Raw genomic sequence first — 27,508 nt, 5'->3', positions numbered from 1 at the left:
TTTGTATCAATTAGACATACCACACCAGTACCTGTGTGAACGCACGAGTATCCCACTAGTTATGATGAAACTGACAATGCAACAAACTAGCGGCCAAGAATCTATCAATCTCCAATCCATTGGTTAAAATATCTGCAAGTTGAAGATTCACTTGGACAATGATTCACTTATATATTTCCTTGATTCACTTGCTCCCTCAAGAAATAAAATCTAGCTTTCATATGCTGGCTCCTACTATGAAGAATTGTATTCTTTTCCAAATTGATGACTGACTTGCTATTTAACTGCAGGACAAGTGGTTTCGTGACTTAAACCTTTATCTCTTTCATCATTGATTCAATCCAAATTGTTTGGCATACTACATAAGATCCATCAATATAATCTGCTTCACATGAGGATAAGGCAACAAGTGGTTATTTACTAGAGCACCATGATATTGGTGCACCAAAAACTTTGAAGAAGTAACTAGTGGTACTTCTTCTATTAGATTTTACTCCGCACCAATTTGAATCTGAATAACATGTGATCACTGCATCATTATCATCAGTGCTTCTAGGGAAAAGAATACCATGATTGGCTGATCCATTTAGGTATCTCATGTTTCTTCTTACAACTTTTATGTGAGATACTCTAGGATCATCCATGTGTCTGCTTACTAGGACAAATGAGAATCCTATGCCAATCTTATTGTTGCATAAATATCTCAATAAGCCTATTATCTGTTTGAATAGAGTTGCATCCACCTTATCTTCATCACCATTCTTCTCAAGTTTTAAATTTTCTTCAATAAGAGAGACTGCAATATTAGGTTCAATCATGTTGAATCTCTTTAGAGCTTCTCTAACATATTTACTCTGATGCAAAATCATGCCTTTTTTATTTTTCAGGAATTCCATTCCTAGAAAGTAGAATATATTTCCTAAATCTGACATCTCAAGTTCTTTCATCATCAACTGTTTGAACTTCTTCAAATTTTTGATGTTGTTTCCTGTGATTAACAAGTTATCAACATATACGTATATGAGTTCATCTCCCATTGATTTCACATAATCACCATATTAAGACATGCACTTGATGAAAACCAATTCCACCAAATAAGAATCAATTTTCATGTTCCATGCTCTTGGTGTCTGTTTAAGGCCATATATAGGTTTTTATGCGGCATATACACAATTTTTTCCTTCCTTATCTTCCCAAAATATGGAGGTTGAGTGACATAACCTCTTCATCTAATGGTGGATTCAAAAAGTTAGATTTCACATCAAGGTGAAATGTTGAACAATTTATCTTGCAAGCTAAAGCTACTACTAACCTGATTGTTTCCAACCTTGCAACCGAGGCATATAGAGTAATCAAGACTTGCTCTTTGCAAAAATCCTCTTGCTACTATCTTGGACTTGTGTTTAGAAACTGAGCCATCTGGGTCGTGCTTCAGCTTATACACCCACTTTACCTCAATTACTTAGGTATTAGATGGAAATTTGACAAGTTTCCATGTATTGTTCCTCATAATGACTGCCAATTCTTCAATCATTGCAACTTCCTAGGCTTCATTATTGATAGGTGTAACATCTACTAGTAGTGCAAAGTGAACAAAATCTCCATCTTCCGTGACTTCATAATCAACAATCACCTCACAAACTTATACTCTTGATGGAGCCATCCATGTTCTTTGAGGTCATTGTCAGGAACATTCTATGTTATTTCTTCTGGAGAAACATCATATGACTCATCATCTAATTCTTCCAAGCCTGAGTTCAACAGAGTTTTGATAGTTGTGCAATTATATGCCTAATTCCATGCTTCATTTTCATCAATAATGATGTCTCTACTAATTATAAGTTTTCCATTGATTGGATTAAACAATCTATAAGCTCCAGCTTTATGATAACTAACAAGAATCATAACTTCACTTTCGTCATCCAACTTATTCCTTATAGCATCAGGCACATGGTTATGACAAATTGAACGAAACACTTAAATATGTTTCACTAATTGTTTATTTTCACTCCACACTTCTTTTGGAACTTTGTTCTTCAGTCTCCTTGTTAGACACCTATTCAACACATATGCAACAGTTATGACTGCTTCTCCCCATAGTGAGTTAGGCATACCCTTTTGCTTCAGCATACACCTAGCCATATCCAGGATGCTTATATTCCTTCTCTCAGCTATACCATTATGTTGGGGGGTATATTGAGTTATGACCACTTGATCAATCCCATGTTGTGCACAAAATTCTTCAAACATATTGGAAGTGTATTCTCCTCTACCATCTGTGAAGATGACCTTAATCTTCTTCTCACTTTAATTTTCCACAAGCATTTTAAATCTATTAAATACTTCAAATACTTCATATTTGTGCTTGATCAGGTATACCCAAAGCTTCATGATATGCTTATCCACAAAAGAGACAAAGTACATATTCCCACCAATGGTGTGATCCTCAAAAAGACCACAAACATCTCAATGAACTACTTATAGGATGCAAGCTGATCTAATAGGAAAATAGGACTTGAAATCATTCCTGGATTGCTTTCCCACCAAGAAACCTTTACATATCTTCTTAAGCACTAAAAACTTTGGCACACCAATCACCATTTCATGTGTAACAAGTTGATCGAGTGATCTAAAATTTAAGTGGCCAAACCTCAGATGCCACAACCAATTTTTTTTTCTCAACCATAACTTGCATCCATTGAACTTCTGTAGAGCTTATCAAAGACTTAAAGGTCCTATTTTTTGACAAAAAGGGCCTTAAAACTAGCTTGTTGCTTGGATAAAAAAGTTCAAGAGCCTCATTGTTCATTATTATTGAGAATCATATCTCAATAAGTTAACCAACACTTAGAAGATTACACTTCATACCTGGTACATATATCGCAACTTCAATGATTGATGACTTGTCATTACTTCTTATAATGATCATGTTACATACTCCTTATGCTTATAGTGACCTGCTATCAAATTTGATCAACCATGATTTGTCAAAAATCATATGATTTGAGCAGCTTGTGTTCAAGAACCAAGTCTTTAAATCAGAACACTCATCTGAAACTGCAGCCATAAAAACCATAGTTTCAAAACCATCAGAATCATTGTGTGTTATCTTTGCTTCATCACCATGTTTATCTTTAGAAACTCTTTTCCCTTTTTTTTACCAATAATCCTTGGCTATGTGACCCCATTTCTCACAATTAAAACATTGCACAGTCTTCTTATCGAATTTGTGTTTATGATTAGAATTCTCTCATCTTTTAAAAGATTCAAGCCTGTCATCATTCTTATGCTTTTGAGAGTGAGGCCAAGAACCATTCTTGTAATTGTTTTTGTAGTATTTGACAAGAATACCCCATGTCTCTTTTGCGGATTCAACATGAGCTACTCGATCAAAGTTTGTACCATTAACTACTGATTGAATACAAAACGACATCTTAAAATCTTTCTTCTTAGAATTCTTGTAAAGATTGCGTTGAACTTCAGTTGCATTTCCTGCAAGATTAGAAACACCATTGATAACCACTACAAGAGTATCTTGAAAGTCAAATAGAGATTCCATATGTTTGCGCCAACGGTCCCAATTCTTGATATCAAGAATTGGAAGACAATGTGGAATGCCATTACCACCATCCATTATCGAAGAAGATGTAAGTCACCACTCTAGAATACGCAACTTCTTCACACGCGAATCAATGGGCTCTAGATACCAATTTATTAGTACAAACTCTAGTTACACTCACATAGGAGAAAATAGAGAGTAAAAAATATAGAAGTGAAATGTAAAGAAAATATTGAATTGAGTAGTCTTAAATATTAAAGTCAACATGTTTATATACAAATTGAGATTACTTAAGTGTGAAGCAATTAACTAATTTCCACACTTTGAATTTAGCTCTAAGATTATTCGACATCTGATATCAATTGTTAAAATAACAAATAACAAAAAAAAAAGGAGAGGTGATCAATTGCAAGACAATAAACATGATCTTTGTTTACGCAGTTTGAACAAGTGTTTATGCATCTCCAATTATAAAACAAATATAATTTTATATTATTATTTGAATGAATTAGAGTTTTCGATATTACAAATCAAATATATATATATATATATATATATATATATATATATATATATATATATATATATATATATATATATATATATATATATATATATATATATATATATATATATATATATATATATATATATATTTATGGTTTTAATTATATGAGAAATTGTTTCGCTTAAGCTACCCCTCCAATTGCCCCCATTAAATAGTTATGCATAATACTCACATTTGAGTCAAACAAAGGGCATGTGCAGATTTTGTGTCACTAGCCATGCTCAGCTCCATTGTCCATTCTCTATATCTATAAGTCATAGTCTAGGCACAATAGAAATGTGTCATTTAATCACACCAAGTGAATATAAAAGAATAACATGAAGATGTAACACAAAATATCCTTGATATATTCTAATAAAATAATGTACAAAATGGTATCAATTATTTTATATACAAATCATACTCTTCATATCTTTATTATACGACCACTTTGAATTGAATATATATATAGCATATAGACCTAGAGAATACGATGCTTGGCCACCCAAGCTCTGGAAAGGATACCAACTGGACAACATGTTTTATATTGAGACAAAATATATCTATAAATATTTGGAAAATAGTTCCAATTTTCTAAATAGAAAGTGATTGTCACATTAAAATTATTTATAAAGAATTATTTTCATTAATTCAACAAAAAAATAAAAGATGATAAAATGTCACATGGATAAGTGTGGGGTCCCAAACATTATGCCACTAGTGGTGGTTTGAAGACTTGCAATTTTTGAAAAATATGTTGTAAGCGAAACAACACATCTTTGATAAAAGTGTTGTTGAATGGATGTTGTTTCATCAAAGGTCGCAATCTTGTGAAATAAAATAAACATGTTTATAAATAAATCATTCCGAATTTAGAAATCATATTATAAAATACACATCCTCTTCAGAAAAATACCAGATTCTTTTACCTATATTCAAATTTTTATCTGTTTTGTACAAGTTCGAATATAAGTTGAATTATCCTGAATATTCCTATATAAAAACTCTAATAAGATATTCAAGAATGTTTAAAATATTATAAAAACAGTGTTTCATTCATGATTCGAGTTTGAATCCATTCAATTTAAAAGTATTATTAAAGATCGGTCACCCAAACTTTGGAAAGGTTACCAACGGGACAACATTGTTTTATATTGAGACAAAATATATTTCCTGATTTATTATCACTTAGCCAACAATGCAAATTAATACTATTTGTTAACTTGCTGGAGGCTAGCAATTCCTTGTGATGGGACAATCCACACATCATTGTGCAATCTTCGGAGAGTCTACGGTGAGATTGATATTCTCGAATTAATTGGTCGGATTTAAAAATTAAAAAAAATTATATTCTCGAATCATTATTATAAACAATATTTTTTTTTGATTTATTAAATAAATGTTGTATTTGATCATTATTATATACCAGATACATTATTTATTCAATGAATTTAAAAAAGTTTTTATTGCTTATAATAGTGATAAGAGAATCCATTTGATAAAACATCATTCACCTTTTTAAACTAATCATCATTACAAAATTAACTACTTGACTAAATATTATTGAATTTATTTATCATTTATCATCCTCTCTTAACTACCTTAATAAAATAGATTTATGAACACAAATTTAATGTCTATTATCTCCCCTCTTGCATTGCAATTTGCAAGTGACGATAAAATGAAAACATGTGTTTTTGGGACAAGTTGCATGTTGCAACAAACATTTATGTTTCATCCTTAAAAAAAGAAAAAAACAAGTTGTGGTTAATGTCACATTCATGTTTGGTAATAATAAGATTAATGTCTTTGGATTGTTCTCATTACTAGGTTGTTATAAACCCAGTACTTGAATCAAACATTACCTTAATCTTTTCACTTACCATAGAATCAACCATGGTGAACGAGCATCTTGAGTATGTGTTTGTTCCATTGGGACTGTTGGTGTTCTTTTTCTACCACATGTGGCTTCTCTTCACCATTCTTCGTGAACCTCATCGAACTGTCATTGGCTTAAACGCTGAGTCTCGTCATCAATGGGTTTATGCCATGATGGGTGTGAGTCAATTAATTTATAGTTTTTCTATTGTCATTCATGGAAACAAATAGTTTTTGATTTCGCACACCACCTGTTTGATTATCTCATTCTGAGAAATTCTCTTTTTTGGTTAACTGAACAGGGCCTTATTGTAGTTTCTGTGCAACATTGTTTTCGCTTTTGTTAATTCAGTTGTTATATTATCAGGATCCCTTCAAGAACGGTGTTTTAGCGGTCCAAACAATCCGCAACAATATCATGGCATCGACTCTTCTTGCTACAACAGCGATCACATTAAGCTCACTGATCGGTATTTTTGCTAGCAGTTCGTGGAGTTCTGACGACAATTCTTCCATACTTCAGAGTACTTCTTCAATCAAACGAATATCGATTACTATCTGCTTTCTTGTTGCATTTTTATGCAATGTTCAGTCTATTAGATGCTACTGTCATGTCAGCTTTTTAATCACCGCGCCTACACTCCGAGATAAAAACGCGTATATGGAATATATTGCTAAGACGTTGAATCGCGCAAGTCACTCTTGGTCACTCGGATTGCGAGCATTTTACTTGTCGTTTCCTCTCTTCCTATGGATTTATGGACCTATACCGATGTTTGCTTGTTGCTGCTTGACATCATTCTGTTTGTACTTTTTGGATACAACAGCTAGAATCACAAGAGATCTTCACAGTAATTCGTTCACGAAGGAGAGTAATGATGTAGAATCTGCATTGGAGCCTGATTATCATCCTTTAGCCGGTAACGATTTAGCTCGAAATGCAGCTGTAGATAATGTGTAGTTGATGTATATTCGTAGCCAATTTTAGCGATCCTTTTGTGTATGATTCTGTTAATAAGTATGAACATGTACATTGGAATGTGCATTGGATGTTAGAAGGATTCAGAGAGTAGAGTTCTTGTTTCTTGTTCATGTCTGTAGAATTCGTTTGAAGTACATTTGCATCTGTTACTTGTGGGTCTGGATATATTTTTCGACATATTTTCACACTTTTCAATGGTCTTTCATTTCTTTTCTACGAGTCTCCTAAACAATTTGTTACTCCCTATAAGATCAGAGAGGTAGTATTTTTCAATGACTATTTTTTGTTGAGATTTTAATCCAACAAATTCTGCTTATCTTATTAAGTTTATTAGTTAACAAGTTAGTTGCATATGGTTGTTTGTTAGTTACTATTATGTGCTACTTAGTTGGTTAAGTCAGTTACTTAACCAATAAGTTACTTATAAATAAGATGTAATGTGAGCTTTGTCATTAAATTAGTAATAAATACATTACACCATTCATCTTGCATTGCTTACAAATTATAACCTTGCTTTTGATTCATTGCATATCTATAACAATTTTCTACTACGCCAACATTTAAGATATAGAGCTTTGGTTTATTAAATTTGGAAAACACGATTTCTCTTTCTAGTGTATTGGCCATGAATTCTTTAAGGATGAGTGACTAGTTATTCTAGATTAAGTCTCCTTTAAATGATTTTTTTTTCTAATAATGTGAAATATGTGATTCTCTTAGATTTTATCTTTGTAGTATACCACTTCTTGTAATTATTCAATTTCATCTTATGCTTAATTTTTTTCTGTCTACGAAATTGGGGGAATCAGTCTAGATAAAAATGATAACTAACCTTAGATTTGAATATTCGAACTGAATAATTTTGGGAGGTTGTTTATGATCGCTAGACATAGGGCGTACTCAGTCATGACATAAGTATTTTACGTTCGATTAAACCTCTTCGGTTGCGGTTTCACCTAAGATATTGAGGATTACAATTAGAAAAAGTGGGTTATGTGACGAGAAATCACGTGTAACTATTTTGTAAAATAATCGTGACATAAGAATAATCATAAGTTCAAACATATACTGAACAGAAAAAGGAAAAAGGATTCGAAGAGGTGGTTTAATCGTTTTTTATAATTGTTGCACTATCAAATCAATTGTGCACGCACCCTATATATTTTATATCTCTAGTTTACCTAATCGCTTGTATGATTACCTTAGATTTATAGAAGTTAAAAAGATCTATGTGGATCGATAATTTTTACTCACCCCTTGTGAGTTTTTGTTGGCACGATTTATAGTATAAATTGATTTTCACACCAATAATCAATTTGATCAAACTGGGTAAAAATAGGCACCTTGAAATCGCATTCTCCAGCAGAGTCTTCATCTGTCGCACCTTGAAAAAATGAGAATACGACTTAGCGAAGCGCAATCACACGCTCACATGATGGACTGAACAGAGTCGCCACCGAACTTTATTTATTCCTAAAACGGAAAAGGGAAATATCGATAAAACCTAAGAAAGAAAGACAATGCTTAATGGTTGTCGCAACCAATATCAGGGTTTGGGAGTCAATTATGCAAGGGGAAGGTATTAACACTCCTCACGTCCGTTGTACTCAACGAAACCGTTAGGTTAGTTGTGTGTGTTAGTGTTAGTTTGAAATGTTAGGTTTCTCAAATTATTTGATGGGAAAGAAAGAATAGAAGAGAGAAGAATGTTTTTGGATTTTTAATGAAGGGGATCAAACCTAAGTTTTTTTTATTAATGGGCCTGACAAGATTTCGCAATCCTGCTCCTACGTATCTCAATAGAGAACTCAAGGCACACATAGTTCTGAGTAAAAAAATGTCTGTTTGTTGGTCGATTTTAGCGAAAGTTAAATTGTATTAATTGACGAAGAACATTGTTTTACCCAAAACAGATGAGGAGCGGACGTTTACATTACACCAAATGGATTTATAAATCAACACTCGGAAAAACATCACTTATCTCAACTCAACAATTGTGGATGAAACATTGCTTTGCATCATCTTAAGACAAGGTATCTTTCGTTTATGAAAAGGTTTTTTAGATCAATCGCACGATAACGATTTTTTTTGATTAGTTGGATGTATTTTTGAGTTTGAAATACGAGTATTTATGACTTGGAAGCTCTTACAACCTGGGTGTAATACTCAGGATTACGTCTGGACCTTTCACCCAAGTAATCTTTTTCTTTCAATTTTATTGAGAAAATAAGTTTGAATATTTACAAATATTTTAGAGGGAAGACGAACGCTTATGACTTACAAGCTCTTACAACTTGGACATAGTATTTGGGATTACAAATGGACCTTTCACCCAGGTAATCTTTTTCTTTCAATTTTATTTAAGAAAATGCTTTGAAGAGATTGAAATTAATTAATGATTGAATGTGGAAGTAAAATTGAGAAGTTGGGAGAGTGGGAATGGATTAAGACTGATGTTGACCAAGTATTTTTTTTTAATTTTAAAAATGAAGTTTGGTGTTGACCAAATATCTTTATTATTTTGAAATATTGATTTTACATTTTTGTTTTTGTCTACTATCTAATTAATTGATTAATGCACTATCTAAGAAAACAAATAAAAAAAGGGTACGAGAAAGAAAAAAAATGCAAATAAGAAAAAGGGGTGAGGGGTACATTTGTCAATTCAGGAATGTAAGAAAATAAATAATAAAAGTAAAGATAAACACACAAAATAAAAGAATAATAACAAAGTGAGAGAAAATAGACTACAAACACCAAGATAAAAAAACTTATTTTTTTGTGAATTTTCTTTGTCATTATATATATATATATATATATATATATATATATATATATATATATATATATATATATATATATATATATATATATATTATAAAAAAAATTACTTTATTTTGATAAAAGATAAAAATAAAATAAAAACCTAATCACCTATAAAAAAATAACTTTAAATAATAATTAAAAAAATATATTATTGTTATTTTTTTTAAAGAATATCATTTTTATTAATCTCATTATTATTATTATTATTATTATTATTTATTTATTTTTATAAAAAAATATACCTTTTATATTTTTAAATTAAGCATGAACACCTCTTTTGGAAATTGGAACACCAAAGTTTTCAAAATTCAAAAGCTACAAAATATTAGTTACGTGACAAGATATTGAATAAAATAAATGGAAAATAAATGAGAAATAAATATTAATCACAAACTAGAAAATAAGAAGAAAGTTAAATCAAAGTAAAAGATTTTTTTTTATATTTAATTAATTAACTTTTAATTTGTGATAAAAGGAAGAAAATCTCTAAGCATTTATTCAAACAAATATATAAATATCTAAACAAATCAAATTTTTTTTTACTTTATAATAATAATCTCTAAGCAAAATCAAATTCAAGATGTCTACTTCAACTTTGATGTTTGGAGTGAGAGCTAAATTAACTTTTATGAGCATGTGATATGAGGATACATTATAGGTCATTTTTGACCTATACCATTGAACAAGTGATTTTCCTCAACTTCAAAAATGCATAACTCTACCATTCTAAATCCAAATGACATGAAATTGGTGACCATTTTGAAGGTCTTTGAAAGATATACAACTTTGATGAAGACACTTTTCTCATTTGAAGCTCACCTAAAAAGTTAAGCAAGGTGGAATATTGAGATATATGGCTTGACACTTAGAAATTTTTTCAACATGTTGAAATTTCCAAACTTCCACCTCAAAATTCACCATGATCTGAGCTCCAAATGGAAATGTGTTCAACATCAAACTTGTTGCCCTTGATTTAAGCTTTTTAAAGAACCCAAGTTCATGCATTTTGGATAAAGTTTGCTTGGTCTGCGCATGGCTTTAACAAAACTGCATCATTGGAGAAAATCAAATGTCCAAAACTCCACATATCATTGCCTTGCCACTCAAGCCTCTTTTGAACTTCAGAACAATTGGATATGGATCAAAATGGATTGCTTCATGGGCCTGTACACGCCCATGCAAGCTTGTGCATGAAATGACCAAATTTAGCAATTTTTCAAGTGTGCAATTATCAATCCCAAATGCTATAAATACAACGCCTCTGAGCTCAATTCAAACACACCTTGCGTGCCAGCTTTGCCCCCCAATTGAAACCCTCACATTCCAAAGGTAAACCTGAGTTGAGTTTGAATCTCACTGTTTAGAGGTTCAAGAACTCCAGGATCCAAAGGTTTGTACCATTGCTCAACCTCTCCTGCAAGCTTCTCAAGTGTGATCAGATCAAGGTTGAAGCAAGCAACATCAAGTTCTGCACAACATTGAAGGTAAACTTCAGAAAACTTCATCTCTTCAATTCTTACTCAATTCTTATCAATTCTCTTGGATCTTTGGTTGTTTGAAGTCCTACCAATGTAGGCAAGAAGATTGAGTTGCTTAGAGGTCAAATCGAAGCAACTCAGTTGACACACCTCAAAATTCAACTCCTCATATCTTTTTATATATTTGGAGTTAGTTGAAATTGAGGTCAGATTCGTGCTCTATGCCATTTTTTCTTTCAGATCATGTCCTCCTTTTTAATTTTCTTGATGGTGATGAGTGAACCAGTTTGGTGGACCTCGCCTGAGAAGGTGACCGGAGGTCCAGCACCGGTGGTGTGCTGGACAGGTTTTGAGCCATTGATCTCATTTGAAATGTTTTAATCTCACGCGTTGGTTTTAATTACCATCCATGCAGCGCATTGACTTAGGCCTATTGTGGAACACGCACGCTGATCCACTTGATCTGCCACCTCAATTAATGAGGGAGATCAAGTGGTCCACGTTTTCTCTGATTATTTGAATTTCATTTAATTTTTTTTATTTTCATTAATTCATATGAATTTTAATATTGATCCAAAAACTATGAGAGTTTCACCAAAGTTTTTTAAATAAATTCCTCTTTCATATTCTGAATTAAAATGATTTTTTGGATCATTATTAATATTTTTCATGATTTAATTGATTTTATGATTATTTTTAATTGTTTAAAAATACTTTTAAGTCTTTAAAAATTCTAAAAAAAATTCTCCAAGGTTCTTTGACCTTGTTTGACGTATGATAAATATCATGGCCGCTTCTTTGGTGTTTTGATGAGGTTTTAGGAATTTGGAAAACCATATTTAATTTAAATGCCTTATTTTAGTATTTTTAATTTGAATAAATGTCAAATAATTGTGTTGACCTCTTGTGATGATTTGTGTAAGTTTGACTTATGTTGTTGGGCCTTGGTCAAGATTGATTTGACTTTGTTAAGTTAATATAATTGGATTTAGGGGATTGATGAAATGTACATTCTATCTCCCAAAATGAATGAATGATATTAATTTTGTAAAACTCCTCCTTTGACCAATTTGAGTTTTGATCCATTCCCCTCCCTCTTCATCTAATTCCCCTTCTTTATGCATTCGTCTCATTTGGCCTATGATATCTCTAAGTCCTAAGGCTAGTTGATTGCAAAATCAACATAAGTATGGATGAGATTAGGCCACCTCTTTTGCATATTCTTTTTTTGTGTGTGGTATGTTTCATGAGCTTAGTCCATTATACTATGTCTCTAATATGCATTAACACCAAAATTCTATTGCCCGACCTCAAATAGTTGTGACTTCTAAAGTCCAATTACGATTGCTTAACATAGCGCTAAATTTTTGACACAAAAAGCATAGCATTCTAGTTAGTGAGATTGTAAGTCTCCCCTCTTTCATGGTATTGTGTGGAAACTTGACCTTTTTTCCTTCCTTTGGAAGATGTCTTGGCTCAAGGATCCATGCTTGTGATAAGTGGGTTGAATGTTCTCTAAAGAATGACTTAAAATGAAAAACAAAAGCAAAACAATACTAACTTTTAACTCATTAACAACTAACATTTAATTTCAAGTCCTTTATTTAAATGCACTTTAATTTTTGAGTTCTATTCATTTGCGATTATTCATACCATTCTAATTGTTTATGTTAATGCCATTTTCCCTTTGTCCATTTGGACCATATTGTGTGATATATATTGTTTGTGTATATTTTGTTTGTTTGTGTGGTCTTTGACCATTAATGCACATAATAAGAACAAAAACCATAAAAACTTTTGTATGGACTGTTGACTTGATCTTGGACAAATTGGACTTAGAATCTAGGCAACCTTCCTATGCTAAAGGACTTGGCCAATGCCAAAATTTGTGTAACCAAGTGCTTGCAATTTAAAACTTCATCTGATACATCTTTGAAGATCCCTTTGAGTTAATTTGCAACATGATCATTGTGAAGCTGTTATTTTGAACCTGTGACTTGTGGAATTCATCTGCTACATAGGCCAAATTGAAGAAGATTATGGAGTGACTAAAGCTTGGATGTGGGTATCTTTATTTGATGCCTTGCTCTTCAAGATTAATATAATTGTGCATTGTGTGTTACTTGATTCAAAATGTCCAAGGGAATTTGGATTTCTATAATACATTCTTATATATTGGTTTGTTACCCATTGGTCAGATCATTTCAACTCTTAACTTTTAATTTTGTGCATAGGATTAGTCTCTTCATCTCCTCCCCATTTCTTTAATTTCAAAATCTCTCCCTCTTTTTTTAAAAAATTCTTCTTTGTATGAACTAGTTTTGTTCTAAACTTTGACCACTTTGCATACTAGAAACTTTGGTCTTATGCCATTGCATTTTCAAACTTCTTTTCTTAATCAAACTTGTAAATAGACTTAACTTTACTTGACATAAACTTTGCAAAGCCAAAAAGAACCAATCTATTCAAACCATTTTTAGGCCTTTGTGCCTTTTTAGGCAATGCATCCACTTTGAAATTTGTATCACGAACTACGAGGTTTTGATCCCTCATTTTTATGTTGGTACGTAGGCACAAGTCCGAAGGTCTTGTCAAACACAAAAATATAATTAATGAATTCTCTTCTCATCCCCTCACTTTATTTGTTTGTAAACATCACTTTGTACAAAATACATATGCACACAAAAAAGGGCTCCCTAGGAGTACCTAGGACACTTTGGATGCTAACACCTTCCCTCTGTGTAACCAACCCCCTTAACTGTAATCTCTGACATTTTATTAGTTTTGATTTGAAAACTTCTTACTTTTGGGTTTTGTTCTTACTTTTTCCCTTTTCCCTTGGAAACAATAAAAACGCAGTGGCGACTCTTGTTATTTGATGTCTTGCTTATCCATAGATTGATGATCATGAATTTACCGCTACAATAAGATTAAAATATTCAATCCATCATTTGAAAGGAAGACTTGTCGCTTCTCTCCGTGTCTGCTGTTTGGTAGGAAGTTAGCCATAAACTTTAGTTTTCTTGGATAAGGGGATTTGAGAGTTTAACCTACTAAATTCTCTTAAGTTTATTGAATACTATCAAGAGAAAACCTTTGGGAGAGGATTAACTTTTTTTAACGAACCTCTATAATTCCTTGTGTTTTCTCTCTTCCCTAAACTTTTACTTTCACAATTTATATTTTTGCTGCTTAACTATAAAACATTTTTAAAAATGTTTTTTAAACTCTGAAAATGATCCAAAAGTTTTTCAAACTTAAGTTTTTCTAAAACCGATAATTCACCACCTCCTTGTGTGTGTGGAGTCATATGTCCAATAAAATCCACTTTCCAGACACATCCTTGGCAATCATATATCTAAATCCCTTGAAAACCCGCTGAAGCTGGATAATTACAAAGGAATTAGGGATCTAGATGAACATATCGAACTTATAGACACCATGCCTGACTATTACCATGCAATGAATATGGTGAAGTGAAAATTATTTTTTCTGAACCTCAAACGAGAAGCCATGACGTAGTTCAAAACCTTTCTTGATAGTTATATTGACTATTCGAAGAAACTCTACTACTTTTTACTACTCAATTTACAACTCGGAAATGGTAACCCAAGGTAATATTCACCTTTAACTTAATTCAGCAAAAGAAGAAAAAAGACGAAAGAAACCCTGTGAGAATACATTTCTCAATTTACCAAGGTAGTTGTCAAACTAGGCAGATCGAACGACATGCCTAATTTTTGGATCTTTGAGAAAGGTTTGAAGACATACTATATATTTCGTGAGAAGTTAGGCTTTAAGGGCGTCGTATGTATAGTGACCTCCTAACTTGGGCCCAATCGTACATTAAATATGATGAAAAGCTCCTATAAGAAAAGGTGGAGAGGGGAAGAGGATTATGAAGCTCGACAAACAATGGACCGGTATAAAGAGACCCTAATTGCCGCTGAGACGATAGAGAATGTGCCCTCTCACCATATTTTCATCCTACATAACCCTTAATACATTGAGGGGAAATATTTTTCAAGAATGTGCTAACTCCGACTTTAAGAAAGCTGGAGTGAGGAACCATCACCATGTGAAAAAAATGGCCATAACCCGATAAAAACATTAGGGCTTTTTCCCAAATCTAATCATGTCATATAAAACTAAAACAACTTTTTCAAATAAACTAAAGATACTTAAAAAAATACAATGCAAATTGTGCGCCATGATCCTTAAGAAATGGAGAAGGAATAAGAGGGTGTATTCCTATCTTTATTCTGAATATCTTTGGATACGAGACGAATGACTTAGTTGTTCAAAGTATTCTCCTCCATTCATAGACTTTAATGCATTCAAATCAAGATAATTTTCATAATTAAAGGAAGAAAAAGGAGGAAGATGTAGACTCTCTTTCCCCGAATGTTCAGACACCGTAGCAAAGTTCTCTGTCTGAATATTCGTCTTCAGACTAAAATCAACCACAACCAATCAAATTTAATTTCCCGCTTTACGTCATTCAAAGGCTTTTCATAAAGGACATGTTATTTCCATCTACCGCAATACAAACAACGCTTAAACCTCTCACGCGCGAGTATACAAGCAACATTTAACTACTAGGACGCGAACATTAACATCGTTCAATAAAAACAACCAACAAATACTTATATTTTCTACCCCACGAATTACGAGACTCTGATTTTCTCATTGCACTATGGAAATACGTAGGCACAGGATTTCGAAATCTTGGCGAACACATTAATTAAAAACTTATTTTTCCCCTTAATTAAAATCAATCGCAAGTAACCTTTAAATAACAACACTCATCCGCGCAAAACAATCAAAATGGTTCCTGTTGAGTACAATGGATGTGAGAGGTGCTAATAATTTTCCCTTGCATAACTAACTTCCAAATCCGCTCTTGGTTGCATCGATCCTTTCTTTTATTTTTAAGAGTTTTATCAATATTTTTTCTTTTCTTTAAAATAAATAAAGTTCAGTGACGACTCTATACTTTTCGTAACACAACACTATTCAACTCGTAGATCCAATCCACTCCACAACATCAAAGACTTTTACATGCATCATAAGAACTCCCTCTTTGAACTATCAATCTCTCATTCATCAATGGAAACAAAAACAATTACAAAATAATTGATATGTAGTTCGAAATATTCTTGATATATTCCATTAACATAATGTGTTGATCTTATACATATATCATTTTTTAAAAACAAATCATATTTTTTACTTTATTTATATCATATACCATTCCTCTTCTTTTATTTTTATCAAAAGTGTACCATTACTTTGAATATGTAACATACACATAGAGAATACAATATTTAGCCTTCAAGCTTTGAAAGGATACCAACTGGACAACATGTTGTGGAGACAAAATATATTACAACTCGCTGTCAATTAGTCAACAACACAATCAACTAATATTTTTCAAACACATCACACTCACCTTTTAAAATAAGAATCATTACCAAATTAAGTAGTTGACACAAAATTATCATTAAATATTACTCTATCACTTATCAAAGAATATTCTAATCTTTTTTAAAATATTTTATCTCCCCCTCTTAACTACCCTAATAAGTTGACAATATAATAAAAAAATTAATGTCTCCCCTCTTGCTGTGCACATGTGCTACAAATTTTGAATCAAATTTATTAATAAATTTTGACATTAAAAAAACTATTATTAAGTTACAACTTGCAGCAACATTTATATTTTTTGAGTATTTTTCTATCTAATCAACTCAGTTGATAGTTATACAGACACCGAAGAAGAACAACTTGTGATCAATCTTCCATTTCAACTGGAAAAAGTGATTAATGTCACTATCATGTTTGTTAACAATGAGGTTGATGTTTTAGGATTTGGTCTCATTACTAGGTAGTTATAAACATGGTACTTGAATGAAACATTATCTCAAATTTCTCTTATCCTAGAAACAATCTTGTATCAATCAAACATTACCTTAATTTAGAGACATGGTGAACGATCATCTAGAGTTTGTGTTTGTTCCATTGGGATTATTGGTGTTCTTTTTGTACCATGCTTGGCTTCTCTTCACCATTATCCGTGAACCTCATCGAACTGTCATTGGCTTAAACGCAGAATCTCGACTTCAATGGACTCAGGCCATGATGAGTGTCAGTTACTTCTTGAAAACAGAGAATTTATATTTTGAAATTTCATGTTGCACACGTACTGTTTGATTATTTTCCCATTTCTATGAATCTGATTTTGTGCAATGTTGTCTGTATTTTTCAGGATCCCGGCAAGAATGGTGTTTTGGCGATTCAAACTCTCCGCAACAATATCATGTCATCGACTCTTCTTGCTACAACAGCGATCACGTTAAGTTCACTGATCGGTATTTTTACTAGCAATGGGTGGAATTCTGATGACACGTCTTCTATATTTCACAGCACTGCTGCAGTTAAACGTATTTCGATTACTGTTTGTTTCCTTGTTGCATTTTTATGCAATATTCAGTCTATTAGATGCTACTGTCATGTTAGTTTTTTAATCAACGCGCCTACACTTAGAGATAAAAAAGCTTATATGGAATATATTGGTAAGACGTTGAACCGGGGGAGTCATTCGTGGTCACTCGGATTGCGAGCGTTTTACTTGTCGTTTACTTTCTTCCTCTGGATTTATGGACCTATACCAATGTTTGCTTGTTGCTGCTTGACATCATTCTGTTTGTACTTTTTGGATACAACGGCTAGAATCACAAGGGATCTTCACAGTAATTCGTTCACCAAGGAGGATAGCGATGTAGAATCTGCATTGGAGCCTGATTATCATCCTTTAGCCGGTGATGATGTAGCTCAAAATGCAGCTGTAGATAATGTGTAATTGTTGTATATTCGTACCGGTTACCACAATTTGTGTGATCTTTTTGTGTATGATTGTGTTAATATGTATGAGCATGTGCCTTTTCTGTTGGAAGGATTCATGAGAGTAGAGTTCTAAGTAGTGAATTTTGGTTTCTTGTTAATGGTGGGAGAGTTGATTTGTGTGATAAATATGTATCATTCATTGATTGATTTGTGTAATATTGTTTATTTCTTTTGTGTATATCTCTTATCTAATTCGGCAATATTCACTCCATGTTATTATGAAATTTGCCTTGTACATTTTGGAGGTTATGGTCGTAGGGAGGGTCATGGTGTAATCCGTCATCAAACTACTAATTGCAAGTGTTTTGGTCCTACCTTACATTTTGTTGGGACCTCAGCGAAAATTTAATATGGAATAACATCTTCATTAAAGTTGAAGAAGAAAATAATGTAGTATGAAGAATAAATTCTTTAAAAAAAATATAAAGTTTTAAAGAAGATAAATTTCTAATAAAATAAAACTGACTTTGGAACACTCTCTCGCGCCGAAAAAAATACAATGTTACCATCGAACTTTATTTATTTTAAAGGAAAGAAAAAATATCGATAAAACCCATAACAAATGGTCGTCGTAATTAAAAATGGATTCAGGAGTCGATTATGCAAGGAGAAAGTATCAACACTCCTCACATCCGTTATACTCAACGAGAGTCGTTTTGCTTGTTCTTTGTATGCACGGGTGTTATTAGCTGAAGATTACTTGCGATTGGTTAAAGGAGAAAAATAAGTTAATTAATTAGTGTGTTTGCTAAGGATTCAAACCCTCATGCTTAAATATCCTCATAGTGCAATGAGAAAATCAGAGCTCTGTAGTTCATGGTAGAAAATACAGATATGTTGGTGGATTTTAGTGAACGATGATAACGTTCACGTCCTAGAAGTTAAACGTTGTTTGTATGCTCGTGCATGAGAGAGTTAAGTGTTTTTTTGTTTGTTTGCGGTAGAATGAATGTGCTTGGATTGCATTCTAACAGTTAAACATGACTTGTATGCTCGCGTATGAGAGGCTTAAGCGTCATACGTATTGCGGTAGAACGGAAATAACATGTCATTTGTGAAAAGGTTTTGGGATGCCCTAAGACGAAAAATTGAATTTGATTGATTGTGATTGATTTTAAGTGGGAGATAAGTAGCAGACCACAAGTTAAGTACGACTGGTAATCCGAGTACTTGGGAGCTGAAAGAATAATTATATCCTGACCTCTTTTTTTCATCCAAAGAGTGTTTGTTTATGAAATATGTGAGGCGTGTTTAATCATTGGTACTTGGAGGGAGATAAGCATCTAACCACATGCTAAATACGAATGTCAATCAGATTACTTGGGAGCTGGAAGGACAATTCATCCTATCCTTTCTTTTTTGCCCTAAGAGGACCGAATTAAACTCGTTTATGGTTAGGTGCCACAAGCTAAGCCCGACCGACAATCCAAGTACTTGAGAAATAGTGTGTACAAGTACGTACACCTCATCCTTTTTCATTCAGTTTATTGTAAAAATGTTTTGAAAATGACTTGATGTTGGATCAAGTGTTTGGAATTGAATATCAAAATGAGTGAATTAAATGGAAGAGGTATTTGACGTTTGATCAAGCACTCACATTGCATTGAATTATATTTGACTTGGAAAACACTTGACGTTTGATCAATTGTTCTTTTGAAAAGATTCTTTTTAAATTGTTTTTGATTATTTCTTATTTAATGGACGGGTGAGGAAAGCGACAAAATAGAAAGCGATAAAAATGTTACACTTTCATGGAAGTGAGATACATTTTGACCAAATGGGAGATAACCATACACCATACAAAAATTAAACCATGCACATAAGAATCATTCAAGTACACCAAAATAAATCATTCATACATGCAATCAAGAGTAAATGATTTAATTTGTAATGAGTTCTAATTGAAAGTTAAAGAGTTAAACTCTAAACTAAATTCAATTAAAGTCTAAAGTAGAAACCTATCCTAATTAAACTAACCATTTTTAATGTGCATTTTTATAAATTAACATGACACTGACATGAAATTAATGAACAATTAAAGAAACTCTTACAATTAAATCCAATTAAATTCTACCAGAGAAAATATTCTAATTAACCATGATATATGAATTTGCTATGAATTAACATGAATTCAAATATACATGTTCATGAATTAAAAGTATAGAAAAAATTGGCAAAAAGAATGATAAAAATAAGAAATAAAAGAAAATCAATTAAATCTGCAAGGGTGCCCGAAACAGGGGGTGTGCAGTCTTGAAATAGAGGCTTTGGGCCTAACAACAAAGGCTCAAACACAAGGTGTTGTTGTTGGGTTTAACACATGACAACATACGCAAAACAAAGGTGTGAAAAGCAAAACAGTGGGCTTAATCGCCTAAGCCCAACTGAATTTGGCAAGGGAGATATAAAAAATTCAGCAAACATATTCCTCACCATCAAAGCTCTTGCTCCACCACGGTGGAGGTGGCGGAGTTGGCCGAAATTAAGAAATAACACCACTAATGTACTCTTCTCAACCTCCTTTATCTTAATCTCTTATCAATTCTTCCCAAGCATTAACCAATTCTGTAAATTGAAGCACTAAAGCTATGAATCCTAACCATAAAAATTGAAATTAAATGGAGGTAGAGAAGAATCAAACCACCAAACCTTGACGCTTTGTTTCTCCGACGTGCAAGCTACATCGTGATATCAAAAATTCAACAAAAAAGAAGGGATAAAAATTCGCTGACCTGCAAAATGGAGGATTATCTTGAAACTTGCTGAAATTTGAAGGTGATGAAGATGAAGAAAACAAAGGTATGCTACTTTGACTCTTCTACTTCATCTATTAACTTTTTCCCTTCAAAAATTAACTCTGAAAATTCTGAACATAATTGTTATTGTTGATGTTGTTAATGTGAGCGTGATAGTAGTGTAGAATGTATGAGGTTTGGCTCAACTTGTGACACAATTCAATGTGAAGCTTGCTCCAATGGTGATAAAGCTTTAGTGTGGAGAGAGGAATTGAAGAAGAGGAATTGAGAGGATGAAAACTGAGTTTGTAATGATTTGATGAAAATGGTTGATCCCCGAGATTGAAGATAGTGATGAGTTTATATAAATGCATTTCCCAACTATTTTGGTCAACTTTCTCGGGCAGCGACGGTTGGAAGTTAGGGCAACATTTAATGTTATGTGATTCAATGAACAAGATGGTTATGGAGTAAATGGTATTAAATTTTTTGTAAAATATTAGTTGGAATTGTCATTGATGTGTTTAGAGACTGTTATGATAGTTAGGTGATGTTAGTGTAGCTCATGTGTTGGAGTTTTGAAGAGTGTTAGTGTATTAGGAATGTTTAATTCAATGCATGAAGGCTTATTTGCATAATTGAGTGTAGGTTGCTATGTGAATCGATGCATGCATTGGAACTGGTTTAGCAATGATTTGGAATGGTGAACATGGTTCTGCAATGTTGAAAATTTCCTATTTTTCTACTTCTGGTGCAGTTGTAACCGGTTTCATGCACGAAAACATGTGTTTTCTGAGCTGTTTTTGGTTGTTCAAAGCAGGTGTAACCGGTTACCTGGTTTTGTGTGACCGGTTACACACTAAAAAATGTGTGGAAAAAGGCTACTGGAATGTGTTGAACAAGTAGGTGTAACCGATTACCAACACGAAAATGGGTCTTTCTGGCTGGTGAAAGTATGTGTAACCGGTTACCTGGTTTTGCGTAACCGATTACACACTCGAAAACTTGTTTTTCCTTTGCTTTTTTGTAGTGTGTTGGCTCATGTACAAATGTAAACTATGCATTGTGTAGCGGTGTATTCGTCACCATTGGAAATATTAACTAGATCCAAGGTAAATCATACAAAGTCGAGTCGCCACCGCACTTCTATTTATCCAAAGGAATGGTTAGAAAGAGAACAAAAACCTATAAAGTTTTACAAACAAAACTAGTAAAAGGGGGTCAGAGATCTGGGTAAGGGGGTTGGTTATGCAAAGGGAAGGTGTTAGGCACCCAATGCATCCTAGGTACTCCTAGGGAGCCCTTTTCGCAACTTGTTGCGAAGGTTATTGTTTATGAAATTATTTTGTGCAAACATGATTGAAGAGATGAGAGAAGAATATACAAGTTTATTTACATTTTGTGTTTGGATGGATGAACCCATTGCCTACGTACCTTTTCATGAAAGATAAGGATCGAAACCCCGTAGTTCGGGTAAAAGATTTTAAAACAAGTGAGTGGATTGATTGGTCCAAAAGCCTTAAGGTCTTTTGTTATCAAAGGGAGAAAACTCGACCTGAAAAACCACAAGTCTACCATGTGAGGATAGCTTCGACATGCTAGTGAGGGATTATGCCCTATAATAAGCATGGAAGACTTATTGTCCATCACTAAGGACATAGGTGAGTATTATATCTACCACAAAGATAACTCAAACCTAATAGCTAAAGGTTATGAAAAATTTGATTAGAAAGTGGACATTGGAACCACAAAGAAACACATTTGAGTGAGTTGCATTAACCAATTAGAAGTATGTACAAAATATGGTCAAAGTTGACTTAAAGGTTCAATTCAAAATGAGTATTATGAAAAGAAAGTTTGAAAATCAAAAGCCTAAGGCTTAGGTTTCTAATGTTGAAAACAAGTCAAATGTTTGCTCAAAAGTTTTTTGGTTTGGGTTAAGGATGAGAAAGTATGGATCAAGGTTAAGCATGCAAGAGGTGAGGTTAAGGGATAAAGCCACAATAGGAATTCCTTTCTCAAGATCATAGAGATGATCCAAGTAAGTTCCTTTGGAATTAGGCAACACAAGGTAAAAGCAATAAGCAAGTCTCATAAGAGAATCACAGAAAGAGGAAACAGAATGCCAATCAATGGACTTACATCCAACTCCTAACAACAAAACTGGAAACAGAATGCCAATAGATGGTCTTACATCCAACTCCACAAAACAAAACAGGAAACAGAATGCCAATAGATGGTCTTACATCTAACTCCACAAAACAACCAGGAAACAGAATGCCAATAGATGGACTTATATCTAACTCCTCAAAACAAGATAGGAAACAGAATGCCAATAGATGGACTTACATCTAACTCCACAAAACAAACGAATGAGCAAAAAATAAACACATGCAAAGCAATCAAGCAAACAATGCATCACACACTATATACAATCAAGAGGCTCAATCAAATAGGTGGGCTTTAGTCAAGAGGGGTCATATCAACCTCGACAAACAAGCCAAACTGTAATGGTTAACCTGTGAGCTCTTAACCACTAACATTGAGAGTTAGGGTGAAGCTGATGAAATGAAGAAATGAGGATGAGACCTCATGCTCTTAACCCTGGCCTGGGTGAGCTTATGATAAAGAAAGTGTGGGGATCCAGAATGTGGGATCCTATTCCACTTGACTGACTCTATACAAGATCTTGGGTGTTTATTCAAGAGCATCAGCACGTAGTGCGAGCATAATGAAAGACTCACTGAATGACAGGGGATTGATTGCTAATCCCTTCTATCTGTCAATTGCCTCTTCACTTAGGAGGAATTAACAAGTAACATGCCTCATTTAGAGGTCTTTGGCACAAATGTAAACAATCACAAACATGGCCTCATAAGGAGGACTTCAGCCAAATGCCTGCCAAAAAGGTGACAGGACTTCCAGACTACATGGAGTAAGAAGGCTAAACTACCTCAGTGGTGTATCAACCACAAATCAAGGCAAAGGCTAAGCAAAAGCTAGCTAGCAACTAATGTACCTGTACAAAAGCTCAAATAGTTAATATTGTATTCAGAAAACCAAACAGACAACAATGTAACTTTTCAATATGTACACAATGCAAGTCACAAGTGCAAGCACTCAAGTGATTTCATCACATCAATGGACCTACAACATAACAAGAGTTAGTATTCAAAGCAAATGGCATCTCAAATAATGAGGCCACACCAATCATCAAAGCTAAATGCTCAAACCTGAAACACAAAGCACAATTGGTGAGTACAAACCACTAGTACAAAGACTAGGGTCAAAGGCAAGTCAAATGACCAAAACAGAAGTCAATATTTCACATGAAGCACATTCAATTAGTCAAGAAAGAGTCCTCAAAAGGACCAAAACCAATTCATAAGGCAAAGCCATCAAATGATCAAGGTAAAGCAAAGGCAAGCAATGTGATCAAAATTGGACATCAAAGATAGAAAATCCAAATCAAAACAGAAAAGCATCCAATGATCATGAAATTTTTTATGCAAGTTTATCATTTTAAGAATGAACATCATGCAAAAAATTAGGTCCAGGAGAGTTCAGATGATATGTAAATGAAAATGCACAAATGCAACATCAAATATGTGACACGAATTGTCACACCATATGTTCATGTGTCTAAAACAGTGATATTAAATGATAAAAATGCCAAACCAATTCTCAAAACTCATGTCACATGTTAGGAACAAGCATGTCAAATTTCAAGGCAATTGGATAAACCATGAGCATTTCACAAAGCAATTAGTATAACATAGCAAATTGGCATCATGTTCAAATAAGCAAGCACAATTAAAAATCCAGCAGCACAAAAATCAGGAAATTAACATCAAAAAATAATAGACATCAACACAAGAATGTGGAAAATAATTTGGATCAATTTGGACATGTTTACTATTTTTTATGATTTTTAGAAGTTGATGAAATAAAATGAAATAAAGTGAAAATAATGGAAAATGATATTTGAAATGAAAATTCAGCAACATGCATCAGGCAGGGATCGAACACATGTATTGCAGGATAATGAGAAAATCCAATTGGAAATTGGAGAAATGCAATGCGCCAGGAATTGAGCACATGTAAGCATGGTCAAGGAGAAAATCAAAATGGAATTAAAGGAAACATGCATGGCCAGGTATCGAACCAGCGCGCTGAAGGTCCAAGCGCTAATTGAAACGCAGCGTTTCAATCAAAAGGAGAAAACAAATGGAATTAAAACACAATCGCCAAGGTTCGAACACAGGTAAGTGAGGTAAAAGGCGCTGGAAACAAAACCCTAAGCTACTGAACCAGACAGCCGAAATAGTGATTCCGGTCGTCTTCTCCGGTTGAATTCCGGTGGTACGCATCTAATTTTTTTCCAGAAATCAATAAAACGCATATGGTTGGAACCGTCTCGCAATGAGGAACACGAATATCACAATTATTTGACCTAAAACTCCATAGATTGAGCAGATCGAAGGAAAACAAAATCAATATCACAACTTTAAATCCACGTATCTCACTCATTACTCATCCATTTCAAGATCTACTTATATCAGAATCATCAGCATCAAAAGATCTACAAGTTCATGGCAATGAAAAGGCAAATAATGAGATTCGAATTTCACCTGGTTTGAGATGACAGTTGCTGGATTCGCGTGTTCAAGGCTCCAAAATGTCCAGATTTGCTTCCTCAATCTTGGTATGAAGCTTGATGCAAGAATTAACACTTGTAATACCTTGAATCTAGCTCAATTTGAAGCTTCCATGTTCATGTTCAAGCTTTGGATCTGCACGATTTCTTGATCAATTCTTCAATCTAATGGTTGAAACTTCATCAATGATGCATGATAAGCCAGATTATGCAAGAATTTTGTGGAATTGGATGAAGAAATTTGAAATTTGAAGAGAGAGAAAATTGAGAGGGAAATGCAATTTTGATCCAAATTCTGTTATTCTCCCTCATTGTGATTAACATTTCACTTATATATGGTCCCTTAATCATGCTGAAATTGAGATTAGGCTTTGGCTAATTGAAAATTAAGGAGAAATAAGGTGTTATGCAAAAAATGCAAGTGTGAGTATGCATGGTTAAGGTGCACGTGAACAGTGCCATGCAAGCTTCATTTTCACTCAAAATCACCCAATAAGCAAGATAGAATTGGTATTTGGCTTGTATGATTCACCAAATTTGAATTACCAACTTTCCCTCCAAAATGCACTTGAATGGACACTTGATCATGTGAGCTTTCTTCATGCAAGGCAATGATTGATTTGTAATCTCTTGGTCACAAGGAGCATTTTGCAAAAAGAGTGGACCAAATTGGAGTTTTGTAGCAAAAGTTATGGCATTTTGAAGTTCCAAGCATACTTTGCAATCATTTGTTCATAACTTCTCAACCAATTATCATATGATCATGATATGAGACTTTTTGAAAAGGGGAGAGAAAGATCTTCAACTTTCATGTTGACCAAAAATCCATTTGAAGCTTCTTTGATGTTGGAAAGTTAAGTTGAATGTGGACCAAAAACTTGCCATTTTTGGAAACTTGAAATTACAGGTCACTTTCCATTTTGGGAAACTTTTGCCATGGCTTCAAAATCTTCAAGATAGATGTTTGAAATGATGAATAGGCCTTGTTTGAACATGAATGGGATGTCTCAAATCATTTCCCACACCTCAAAGCCTTCAATTGACTGCACAGTTGACCATATGGTCCTCAGATGACCTTGACAATGCCTGATGAATTTGAGCCTCAACCACTTGGGGAATTTGCTTCAAAATGAACCTCTTGCTCATATAAGCTCAATATAATGATCATGTAGTCCTCAAACTAAGAAAATACCATTAGCTCTTGTACAAAGGAAAACCTTGAATTGCCTGACTTGATGATTGCTTGAACTGCAAAACAAATGTTAGATGACATATTTTTGGTGCTTTTGGTTAGTGATTACAACAAGAAAAACAATGATATATAATGCAAACATGTCTGGTAATCTCAAACCACTCACAGGAGATCCCACCCAAAGGGAAAGGAAGGCAAGATGCTCAAAGATCCTTGAGGCTATGTAATGCTATGATATGATGCCATAAGGGATCTTAGGGACAAAATTGGGGTCTTACACATTGCTCTTGGTGACTGATTATGTATGCGATTTGGTATGTTTTGCAGGGCTAGTATGAAAAGGCTTGCAATGAGGTTTTGATCGAAACATGAAATCAACACATGAACCAAGAAATAAGTTGTGGCACATCAACAAGTTTTTTAAAACACACTAAGGGTCATGAAAGCTTGAAGACCAAGATGAGATAGCTTGTGAAAGAAGAAATCATAGAGATTAGGGTTTAGAAATAGGTAGTTGACTTTGGTCAACTTGTTTGACCAAAATGTCAACAGTTGACCAAAAGTCAACCGCGGGTCAAAATATGTAAATTTGTAAGATTTGGTCTTCTAGAACCTCTTTGTAAATGAATTGAGACTTTTTTTGTAATGATAAGTCCCTTTTGCAATGTCTTGTGTTGAACATCTGAATTGTACTTGAATGAAACTTGCATGAGACATGAATTTGATGGAATGGACCTTGATTTCTCTG

The 27,508-nt window shown here is 33.5% G+C and overlaps 2 protein-coding genes across 2 annotated transcripts; both read left to right on the top strand.

The window, feature by feature from the left end:
- Positions 1-5,770: 5,770 nt before the first annotated feature.
- LOC127100626 (uncharacterized) lies at positions 5,771-7,153 on the top strand. The gene is made up of 2 exons (XM_051037864.1): positions 5,771-6,164; positions 6,352-7,153. The coding sequence occupies exons 1-2, from the start codon at positions 6,003-6,005 to the stop codon at positions 6,943-6,945; spliced, it is 756 nt and encodes a 251-aa protein (XP_050893821.1). The 5' UTR covers positions 5,771-6,002; the 3' UTR covers positions 6,946-7,153.
- A 9,844-nt stretch (positions 7,154-16,997) lies between these two features.
- LOC127100624 (uncharacterized) lies at positions 16,998-18,368 on the top strand. The gene is made up of 2 exons (XM_051037863.1): positions 16,998-17,417; positions 17,539-18,368. The coding sequence occupies exons 1-2, from the start codon at positions 17,256-17,258 to the stop codon at positions 18,130-18,132; spliced, it is 756 nt and encodes a 251-aa protein (XP_050893820.1). The 5' UTR covers positions 16,998-17,255; the 3' UTR covers positions 18,133-18,368.
- Positions 18,369-27,508: the final 9,140 nt, after the last annotated feature.

Source organism: Lathyrus oleraceus, chromosome 7 (genome assembly GCF_024323335.1).
Source record: "Lathyrus oleraceus cultivar Zhongwan6 chromosome 7, CAAS_Psat_ZW6_1.0, whole genome shotgun sequence".
In the NCBI taxonomy this organism is placed as follows: Eukaryota; Viridiplantae; Streptophyta; class Magnoliopsida; order Fabales; family Fabaceae; genus Lathyrus; species Lathyrus oleraceus.
The sequence above is the reverse complement of the archived record's forward strand: the minus strand, read 5'-3'. Positions and strand labels throughout refer to the sequence as shown.

Bases quoted from the DNA above. Each gene is read 5' to 3' on its own strand.
- LOC127100624 (XM_051037863.1), top strand. From the start codon at position 17,256: ATGGTGAACGATCATCTAGAGTTTGTGTTTGTTCCATTGGGATTATTG. The intron at 17,418-17,538 runs GTCAGTTACTTC...TGTATTTTTCAG, and splicing joins GGACTCAGGCCATGATGAGT to GATCCCGGCAAGAATGGTGT.
- LOC127100626 (XM_051037864.1), top strand. From the start codon at position 6,003: ATGGTGAACGAGCATCTTGAGTATGTGTTTGTTCCATTGGGACTGTTG. The intron at 6,165-6,351 runs GTGAGTCAATTA...TTATATTATCAG, and splicing joins GGGTTTATGCCATGATGGGT to GATCCCTTCAAGAACGGTGT.